Raw genomic sequence first — 11,346 nt, 5'->3', positions numbered from 1 at the left:
CTCCATACCAAACCAAGGAGTAGGACAATGAAAGCCAATCCTAAACCACCTGCCTCTGGACTTGGAAATGGAAATGGACTTGGAAATGGAAATGCTGGGCTTGGAATAGTGTTATCTTAGAGAGCAGGGGCAGTTACTGCAGGAACAGATACAAACGAACACACTGCTGGCAGGACCTGAGCTGGGAGCTTTGCACAGCACGGCCTCACCACTGTGCCACTCATCAGGGCACCTCCCACCTCCCTGGGGATGTCTGACACAGTTCTGCATTGCACTGTTCGAGCATCAGGCCAGCAGAAATCCTTAATACTGATCACGTTCCTTGCCTCTTCTGTACTAAACATGAACAAAAATCTTCCCCCAAAAAATGCTGTGTTCCTTTGTAAATGACTCAGTACCAAGGAAAAAGAATGAGACTTAACACATACAGTGTTAAGACCTATTGCCATTAAAAATGAAAACCCCTTGGAGTGTGTACCATACTTCTGAGCTCTAAGCTACTGTTAAGCAGTGAACATACCAGATCAGTGGAGTGAATAAATTGTGAATATACACCTATATCCCAAGGTGAGAACCCAAGTCTATGCTACCCTATATGAATAATGAAGAGTAGTTTTGGTAAAGTGCTTCAATCTTCCTCTGAAAAAAGTTATGAAAATATAAGTTTTGGAAACATCTCCTTCTTTAAGAAGCAGATCTCTTTGTTTCCTTGCTACAATAGCACTTGCATACAGTAAGCACTGTATTTCTACCTCTACTATCCATTTGCTTCCAAGCTAGATTAGATCAGGAACAATACATCTGGATGTAGAGGAAAATGCCACAATCTAAAATTGTTAAAAATTCTGTGAAAGCCTTTGGCTACAATTAACTTTATCAAAACAGAAACTTCTGAATAATAATTTAACAAGAATTAAAAGAACAGATTCATAGCAGAACAGGAGATAAATGCCACAGTATATTTTCATTGGGAAGCAAATCTGCAGGACCTGTTAGTGATGTTCCAAATATGTTGTGCCATGGGCTGCTCTCAGATACAATGCACACCCCAACCTCTGGCCTCCAGCAGCTGGAGTTGAAAGCAAAAGTATCAAATGTTGAAAGGCATCTGAGACGGAAGTTAAGTTTTTGAAAAAACATTAAAAGTTTTGAAAAAACATGTCCTCGATTCAGTGAATGACAGTGTGGAAGATCCCACTTATTAACAGATCTGGAATACTGTGGCTATTTTTGAAGATGTTGCTAAATGTAATTGTTTTAGCAATATGTCAGTTTGAAATTAAAAAGTACCATTTTTTTCATCTTATTAGCCCTTCGTTGACTGCCCAAAAGAAACTTCAGCACACAATGAAATACATGTCTCCTACTGCTCTTTGCATTATTACAGATACATGAAAATATACTGTGACATCCAACATGCTGTAGAGGTGACTGAGACAGTGACAGCAGCAACAAAACAAAAAAAACAAACAACCCACCAAACACTGAAAATATAAGCACCCTGGCAAGTGCTTATTCATATAGGCATAACCCGAGCTAGGGACATAAGGCATGCTCCAAAAACCTCAGAGGTCACCTGGGGCTGCTGCTGTCAGAATTCTTATTCCAACATTCCGAGGGGGGGGGGGGGTGAGGGGGGGGGGAATGAGGACAAAAGGAGAAAAGAAAAATTTTAGAAACTGTACCCTTGCTGTCAAAAAGGCTTCAAAGTCAGCTGCCATCTTGACATGAGGTTGCAATTTCTGTTACCATACCTTTTTAGACAGAGGGAACATGCTTAGTGAACGGGTCCCTCACTCGTTTTCAAGAAAGATTAAATGTAAAGTGTTAGGGGGCTGTTTCTTTGTTGGTTGTTTGTTTTTAAAAAGAAACACCTCAGCTAGCTCCAAACACGTCTTTTTCTGATTCTGGAGACTGGGGCCTTGATATTTCAAACAACTCCTGTGGAGACTGGGAGCTTCTTCTTGAGGTTAATATCCTAAGTATCTCAGCAAGCTGATTTTCTATATTGGTCATTTTTGTGTTTAAAGCCTTGATGTCCTCTTTCAACTCATGTTTCACTTCTAGCATGGTGGCCTGAAGAGTCTGTTCTGGGATGGGATAAAAGGAATGCTTGACCTCGGTGAGGACCGGGCTGTGGTCCTGCGGGCTTCTCGTCTCCCCAGCGTTATCCAAGCGCAAGTCACTTTTTGTAATGCCACTGTCACAAGAGTCTGTCTTCTTCAGGGTAGCTTCTCCCGAAGCTTTAGTTCTCTCAGGTAAAGTCTCCATGGACTCTGCTTTAGAGACCTTGTTCCAGTCTTCACCTTTCCCACAGGCTTCCTTGAACTTGGCCCAGCCTTTCCGCCGGGGGTAGTCCCCCGCTGCCTTGCACGCTGCGTGGTCCGATGGCGGGGCCTGCAGCTTGGCCTGGTCGGAGGCCCCGGAGGTGGAGGCGGGCTGGTACGACACGGGGGTCGCCGGGCTCTCCCGAACGGTCACAACGCTGGCCTTGACCACTGCGCGAGCACAGGACTGCTCCCCGACAGCATTGCCCTTTTCCACATCCAGGTCATCCGGATCTCGGCCCCTCTCTGCTGCAAGCCGCGCTTCCTTCTGCTGCCGGAACCTCTGGAACAGCCGCCGCACTGGGTGGTCTGGGGGTAAGATCAGAGGTGCTTCGTTCTTCCTCTTCATTCTCTCCTCTTCTTCCCGCTTGACGTCGCTGATTTTCCGGAACACAATCTACAGGGGGAAAGAGATTTCACTCTGTGATTAACAGCACATTTGTTAAGGGGGGAAAGTTGGAGAAAGAATTATTTGAAAGAATCTATTTTAACTGAGAAGTGCACAACCTCTGCACATTTATAGCAACATTTTCAAATTCTTATGTTGTGTGGAACATGGCTTATTTCATTATTTAAGAGCAGACACCATCTGTCTTATAACACCAGAAAGAAAAAAAAAACAGAAGAAAAATACTTCTCCAGCTCTGACAGGTCAGCAAGGCAGTGCCATTGTAAATGTAATGATCCCAGGAAGACACTTGTTCTATTTTGTGTTAAAAGTGACTTATTGTATTTGTTTTCCTGACTCTATGGTTTAGCACCAAGTTTCTAATGTTTCAGAGCCATTCCTATCAGTCTCAGAGCTCACTCACTGCAAGGGATCTGATATTATTTTAGTGCAGCTTGGCCACTCGTGGTGCCAGTACAGCAGAGACTACTCTGGACTCTTTGACAGCAGTTTGGAAAGTGCTTCTTCCCATCCCTTCCTCCCACATATTCTTCTAGAAGCAACGTGCAGTTTAAGGATGCAAAGGTTGAGTCACTCCCAAAGCCAGGGGCACAAGGGCGATGGGAGATGGGCTTGGCAAGACATGGGGAAGCTGCTCATGGCTTGATTACCTCAGAAGCTTGTAGAGCTGCATGTCTTGGTTTATTTCTTTATTTCTATGCAAAAGAGAACATCTTTGCACAAAGAAACATTAATTTTCCATCTACCCTCCTAATTAGATCTTCCTGAGCCTCTAGGCTAAGTGATCTCTAGGAGCAGTCTGAGGATCCCACAGTACTGATAGAAACCTCAGTGTCCCAACCTGTAGCCAGGCAATGTTTCTTCCTTGTATGTGATGGAAACACATTCTCTTCAAAAAATCTGTGTATTTTACATTAGCATTGGTACTTCCCAAGCAAACCCAAAAATTCCAGTCTGGCACCAAAGGAGAACCAGTAAGTAGTCTTGTTTGAAAATGACAGATTCCCAAAGCCGAAGTTTGCAATACAGAGGGTAAAAGATGCAGCCTCCAGCTTCTACTGAACACTGATACCTAATCCCTTTAGCTGCTTTTGGGAAAATCCACTCAAAGACCTTACACTTCAATGCAAATATAACTTTCAGTTTCAAATCATTATTAGGAAATGTGTAAATAAACCCATCCCTCTGTTGCAGACAAATTTAAACTAAAGTTAATAAGCACTTCTTCACTGGCACACCCAAAATGAATGTTTCTCCAGACTCCAGTGCTTCTTGACAGTTTTGTCATTGTGGAGCAGGGAAAAAATACATCTTAACAGCGTGTCTTTGGAAGGAAGAAGTTGTCAGACTTGGCAGCATTTCCTAAATACAAAAGAATAAAATTAGCAGGAAGGATATTTTATTTCCAAGCTGCAATTAGGAAACTAAATATGAGATAAGAATAAGAAAACAGGGTACTTGACAGTCCTTTTTTTCTTCCCTCCAGGAAACTCACTCTGCAGTGAGCTCAGTAGAAAGTGGACAAAGCAGTGTAATCCTTAGAAGTGAAAGAACAGCACTCACAGGGAAGGGAATGCAGTGCAATCCTGCAGGCTAATGGCTTCCCACACACTGGCAGTTTCCCACTTTACCTGAGGGATGAGTGTCAGCCCAGCGTTGGGGCAACTGCCCTGCTCACTCTGCTGGAGATGAGTGATGCCAAGCAGGGTCTCAGGGGGTCACTCCAGCAGCATCCTGAGGCTGGCTCTGGGGGCACAAAGCCCTAGCAAACCGAGGCAGCTACAAGCCAGGTCAAATTGTCCCTGCAAAATGTTGTGCCCCAAGCCTTCTCTCTCTTGAAGTTTACATGTTTGTATGTGGACATCCACATCTGTGCCAGATGCAGCTAACAGGGCTCACTTTGTACATGAGCATGTTGTCTTGGTCTGACTCATGGATCAGGACTTCCCTTAAATGCTCAGAAGGGATGTATGACTGGCTGGTGCAGCGGTCACCCTCTCAGGGGTCATCAGGGAAGGCTTTTCAGACCCAGAGGCCAGGATGCTTCACAGAGTCCATATCTGGGCCAACCCCTGCTCCACACAGCCCAATCAGCACTTGTCTGGAAAGCAATGGAGAACCTCTCACTATTTAATGACTGTTTTTTACAATATAAAAGGGTAAGTTATGTGACAGAAGCTGCCTCTGCTACAGCACCATGCAGGAAAGAGAGAAATGAGCAAGCCTCAAGCAATCAATCCCATATTAGGAGCCTGGCCCAACCCGTATTAGCCCTAGCCATTGCACCTCAGGTAGCTGGTAGCATGAATCCCGTGCTGGAGGACACAATAAATCTACCAGCAAATGCAGAAAGGTGAGCGCTGATGGACAAGCTGCCGGCAGCCCTTATCCACCCACAGCCTCCACTGCTCTCCATGCCACTGCCAAGGTGAGCCCTCCCTGTGGATGCCAGGCTCGTGTGGCCGTGGAGGAGCTGCCATCAGCCTTCCCACTGTGTGGGATCAGCCTGAGGGCCCTGAACACACCCTCACTGCTTTGCCTTCGGGAGATCCGACTGCAGCAGGAACAGGAATGTACGTGGAGGGAGCTGTACATCAGTACTGCCTTTGCCATGAACAACTGCTACCATGCTAACAAGACCCCTAATTTCCATCTTCCACGAGGCCTTACACCAGCTCCAAGGGAAGTACCCCACGGCAGCAGCCGCTGCATGAACGCAGAAATGCAACCCTCGGGACCCCACGCTGCTTGACATCTTCTGCAAATACGCATTTACGTGACAAGCTGTGCCCATGCAGTGCAAGTCAAACCTACGCACGTTTCCAGGGGACACCGCCTCCAACTCTTGGGCTGGCTCCTTTTAACTAACTCCTGAGACATTGGAGAAACAGCTGTCAGAGAGCAACTCCTCTTTGGGAAGCTCAGGCAAGGCTGTCACTTGTCTCCTTTTTTGCAAGTTCCCCAATGCCATATTTTCTCCAGACAGCTCCATATTTATGTATTAAGCAAAAATGTTACAGCTATGCAAACTTCAGCAGTAATTGAAAATACTTTAATTAACTCCGTTTTGGATTTTTTCTGCCTTTTTTAAAGATTAAATGCAAGTCCTTAAAAATACAAATAACTTTAAAATGGACTCTTTTCTTAAAAATGCTGAGGAAAACACAGTTTTTAAGTGGTTAAACATCTGCAGCAGCAGCCAAGTTATTCAGAAAATCTGGTTGTTATGCCAATGGATGTACACCTGCTCCCACAAGCAGTAAGAAGGAAAAGAAGATAGATTTCATTTGTTGTAAGGAAGAGAAGTCTGGACCTACACAGATATTTTTGTGTGGCATTTTCATGTGGCTACAAATTTTGGACCTTAATCAAAGTTAAAACCCAAAATATTGTGGCAAAGAGCCCAAGACAGGACTTTTGGAACAGTCCTTCTTTATCTCTTTCTCCAAGCACTCACGTCTGTATGGTAAGAGACAGTCCTTTGTACCTTCAAAATCTCCTAGCCTGTGTATCATACGCTGCTTAAACACAGGGGACTTCACAAATTATGCAGTTCTCCACAACATTGCACTCTTCAAGACCTAAGCACACAGAAAAAAACCTAGTGGGAGCATTTTAACAGTGTGTCAAGACCAAAAGATGGACAAAGAACCTGAATTGAGATGAAATAACATGAAATTTAAACACCAGGCCTAAAGCTGCATATTTCACACATCCCATCTCAAATCTCATCTCATAATTCTGTTTGTATTAAAAAGGTGCTGAATCTTCTGCCTCAACAGGGAAGCTGCCCAAGCTGCCAGAAATTGGATTATTGTGCAGGTATCAGCCTAGATTTGCCAAAAACACGGAAAAGAGCCCTGTTAGGCACAGATCCTTGCAACTGTACAAACATTTAACCAAGCCATGCAGTTATGATAACTCGATAACCATTTTATTTTTTGGAAAATGCAGTCAGAGACAAATGGAGAAATGTGCTGATATGTCCTGGTGCACTCCTGCTCCCCTATGTCCCCACAGCAGCACTCTCTCTGTGACCACATTCCCGCCTGTGCATGAGTCCTGTCCAAGAAAGGAGAACAGGGTTACACCAAGCATTTGTCCCTTTCCTTGGTATTACCTAGTTGTGAAGTCTTAAATTATTCTGGGTAAAGAGTCTGCCTCTTTTGAATCATCATAGAATTTTCAAGCTGTATTTCTAGAATCAATGTTTTTGTAGATTAAGGTCAAAGTATTAAAAAAATGACGTGGACATAAATGAATACTTGGTTGTCAAATGTGGAGTGTCCAGCAACTGTTACAAGGACCTTACTGTGCTCTGCACTGAAACCCAAGCATCAACTAAATAACGGAGCATGGACTTTATTTGTGAATGTGACTTTCATAATTTGTTTCTGATAAGACCAGAAGAACAGATGGCAGTGTGACCCCCAGCATAAGGCAGCCATAGGATTGCTCTGAAGGGGCATTCCCTGGGAGGAATCTTATTGCCACTAGATTGCATCTTTTAGAAGAACACCCAGTTTGATGGCAATGAAGAATCCATCATCACATCTTGATGAAAGATTGCTTCAATTTTTGATTCAAGGCTAAGTTTTATGGAATAACAGAACCATAGAATGGTTTGGAAGGGACCCTAAAGATCATCTAGTTCCAACCCCTCTGCCATGGGCAGGGACACCTTCCACTGGACCAGCTTGCTCAGAGCTCCATCCAATCTGGCCTTGAATGCTTCCAGGAATGGGGCATCCACAACTTGTTTGGGCAACCTGTTCCAGTGCCTCAGCACCCTCAGAGTAAAGAATTTCTTCCCAATATCTAATCTACACTTACTCTGTTTCAGTTTGAAGCCATTCCCCCTTGTCCTGTCACTGCATGCTCTTGTAAAAAGTCCCTCTCTATCATTCTTTTAGGACCCCTTCAGGTACTGGAAGGCTGAAGGTCACCTGGAAGCCTTCTCCAGGCTGAACAATCCCAGTTCTCTCAGCCTTTCCTCACAGGAGAGAGAGGTGCTCTACTATGTTGTCCACTGTCTGCAGTTGTTCTTGTAATGAACAGCCCACTGCTGGTTGTTCACAAACCCCACCAGAATGGTGCTGCCTGCCAAGTGATGGCAAGTCACGTTCTTTGCCTCTCCTCACACTGCCAGGAAGGTAATCAACAGCAGGGCAAGGCAGGAATGATGTACTAGCAACCAGATTTTGGTCTTGTGTGCCAACACTGCATGAGACAGACTTAAAGATCACAGGATGCTACATTTAGAAAAATTGTGAATATATTGAAAAGCTTACCCTGACAAATGCTGAAAGAGACCTGCTTGCACCTGAAGTAGAAAGGATCTTTTGGTCTTGTGCAAAAACATGCAAGGTTTTTTTCAACTCTGATTTGTAAGGACTGATCCAAGACCACAGGAATAGATAGAAAAAAGGATTCCATCATGTTTTGAATCAGACTGTCATCATAGAGTTACAATTATGAGGCTCCTAGCCACAAAGCTGCTGCTATTATTAGCTCTGCAAGCTTCCCTTCTTTCCACCTCTATAGCATGCACAAATACTGCAAGATTTGGCAGGTCTTCCTCAGCATAACAGCAAGTAGCATGGCATTTTTCTCTGGTGCTTAATAATTCTCTTTCACAGATACAGAAACATTCCCAGAGTCTAGAAGTACCAGATATCATAAACAATTAAAAGCCTAAAATTACTTCATACAGTGCTCACAGAAAATGAACTTAAGTGTGAGGAAAACAATTGTGAAAAGGCATTCATTATTACACAGTCCATCTAGGATCTGCCAAGAACTGATGAAAATATCTTCAGGCTGATGTTAGTCCGATGAAAATTGGATCCAATCTTTCTTCCTTTTTTATTTAATTTTTTTTTTTGAGAAGCAAAAGGGGGGTGGGGAATGGAAAGAGACAGAAGGCTTGACAATGAAAATGCTTTTGACACTGATGCTAAAGAAACCAAAGCTGCATGTGATCGACGTAGAGTGTGATGATGAAGAATCTCTATAGCAGTGTATTAGCAGGTGTCAGGGAAAAAGGAGCCTGTGTCTTTTGCAATTATATGGGATGGCTTGTCAGAGAGGAGGGAATCACTGGTCCTACCTTCCCATGAAATACAGGATCAAGAGAATATGCAATAATGTTGCAGATGTCATTAAGTTCTTTCTAGTTTTACTGTCTGTAACAGCAGAATTTAGTTTCTGCTTCTGAAGAGGAATGAGAGTCTCTCCAGTTAAGGCCACATCCCTTCTGGACACTCCCAAATATTTCTAGTTTTGATTAATTATCTGAAAATTCAAAGCAAACTAAGATTTGGACGGTCCTGGCAGTGGGGCTGTAAAGGAGTGCTGGTACCAGGAGTGCCTCAGGGATCCCTGGGAGACACAAAGCCCAAGAGCCAACATGTGGAGAGGCATAGCCCTTTGTGCTGTGGAGAGCCATCACCCTGCCCTTCAGACAGAGCAGTACCCACTTACTTCCCAAAAACCAGACTTCTGTGCACTTCATTAATAGACAAGTGCTGGGAAGAGACACAGCTTCATCATTTCATGAGCACCCAGGCTATCCAGATGAATAGAGGAAACAAGGGTTTCAGTCTCTACAGAACAACATCTGGGCTAAATGTTACTGTCATGAGCACTATCAGCTTCAACAGTGCTGAAGCTCTTCTCTGTGACAGCCTGCTTTGTAGCCTAATTACAAGTTCTAGAAATACCAACTCAAATATTGGTGTTTAATCGTGTCACTATTACTTATTTACAAGCTCTGCACAACTCAAGGCTCTACTCCTCTATGTCAAACTCCTCATTCTAATTCATGTTTACAGGCTGTGCTAGTGTTGAGTGAAAAGGGAAAAGCTTTTACAAAAATACTACTGAAAATAAGTCAGAATTCTGTCTAAAGCAGTTAGTGGAAATAATAAAAAAACCCTGCCTGATCTGCAGCAGACTCCCTAGCAGGTTTTGAGGCATTAAGAGATGTCTCTTCCCCAAAACAGACTCTAAAACACTCTCAACAGTAAACTTAGACAACTGCACAACTAAAAACTAAAAACCACACTGGTTTGGATAGACACAATTACAGCACATTAGCTCATTCAGCAACCTCCTCCACTAACACAGAAAGAATGCAAGAGAAATAGGGAAAAAGAAACCATTGAAATACATATATTTCTAAAGATCTACTAGAACGTCATTATTTTGAGATGAAAAGTAGCAATTACAAGCAAATACCTAATGTGCAGACAAGAGCTTCAGGGAAATTATGCCAGATCTGACTGATGGAACATTATACCCCCTGAGAACTACTGTGTCCATCAAAGTGTGAAATGCTCTGTAGGAACTTCTTGTTTCTAGTAAAAGAGGAAAAAAGAATGTTTATGGGTTTTGACAGCCAAGTGTCAGCAGTTTCCAGCAGCAACTCCTATAAAATACTATTTTCATGTTTGTTTGGGGGCTTTTTTTGCAAGTTTTTTTCTTTTCTTTTTCAGCACATGGGTTGCTTTTCTAGCTGTGGGCAGACATCAGACACATTACCAGTTCATGTAGTGTCATGTTTTATTCCAGATCAACATACTACCTGCATTCTTGGGCAGATAACACTGCCTCAAAAACTGCTTTAAGGAGAGCCCAAGGCACAGCAGGAACTTACCTCTCTGTCACCTAAATTACAACTATACAAAACGTCATATAATCTGTACAACGTGCCTTCTCAGGACTCAGAGTCTGTTTCTCCAAGCTCCCTGTGGCTTGCTGCCATTTACTGTTTCCTGGAAGAAACCAGGCAATTTGTGAGAGTCAAGGATTTGGGATTTTTTTTTCTCTTCCTCTAACTCAGACACAATTTCACTTGAGATCTGAAATGGATGCAGAGGTTGTAGGGCTGAGAAAAGCAATGATGTGTTAAGGGAATAGTTAAGTTGTACAGTTTGCCTTCTGTGATTACAGTTTGGACACTAGCTTGCCATTAAGATAGCTTCCTCTCAGCCAGTGTCTTCTTTTCATTCACTTGTTTTTCCTTCTGCTTTCACTTATCTGCATTCTGTCATTAGGCTTACAGTGATTGACAGGTATTTTACTTTCCAAGAGAGTAATCAAATGTATTTTCAAATGTATTCAAATTAATCAGAGCTTACCAAGAGCTTACGAGTCATTCAGCTGCCTTCGAATGCCCACTCACAAACCAATCCACACAAATACAATGCTTCATGTTCCCAATGCACAAGGTTTGTTCACCTCTTGAAATTATAAATTGAGAATTAAATTCAGATGAAAGTTCCCTGCATAAATTGCCGGAGATAACATGAACTCTCCTTTATGTGTCTCTCTCTGAGCAAACAGGCTTAAAGTTCAGCTATAATATTGAAGAAAAGCAAACTAACTTGCAGCCCTGCATGAAAAGAGAATAAATCTTCTACCCAAGTAGGTGGCCCAGTATGGCTGCACAGCCATGCACAGTCAAGCACCCAGTGCCACTCAACTCATCTATCCTTTCCCGGTTCAAGAGCTTGGATAACATTATGTGAGAAGGAAACAAACTACTTATAACCGAATGAGAATCGGCAACAGAAAAATTGCATTGCTTACTATTTCCCAAAGCAGCTG

General features: G+C 43.1%; 1 protein-coding gene across 1 annotated transcript in view; it reads right to left on the bottom strand.

Annotated features, from left to right (window-relative positions):
- Positions 1-1,875: 1,875 nt before the first annotated feature.
- The window catches only part of KCNH1 (potassium voltage-gated channel subfamily H member 1), a gene marked incomplete at both ends in the record, with an annotated part of 171,378 nt that continues 161,907 nt past the window's right edge, over positions 1,876-11,346 (bottom strand). The window contains one exon of the mRNA XM_082302551.1: positions 1,876-2,724. Within this exon, the coding sequence (XP_082158677.1) occupies positions 1,876-2,724 (849 nt within the window). The remainder of the gene's footprint in view (positions 2,725-11,346) is intronic.

This window comes from Coloeus monedula (assembly GCF_965178545.1).
Source record: "Coloeus monedula genome assembly, chromosome: 2".
NCBI classification, from domain to species: Eukaryota; Metazoa; Chordata; class Aves; order Passeriformes; family Corvidae; genus Coloeus; species Coloeus monedula.
Note: the sequence above shows the minus strand (reverse complement) of the source record. Positions and strands in the feature narration are given on the sequence as shown.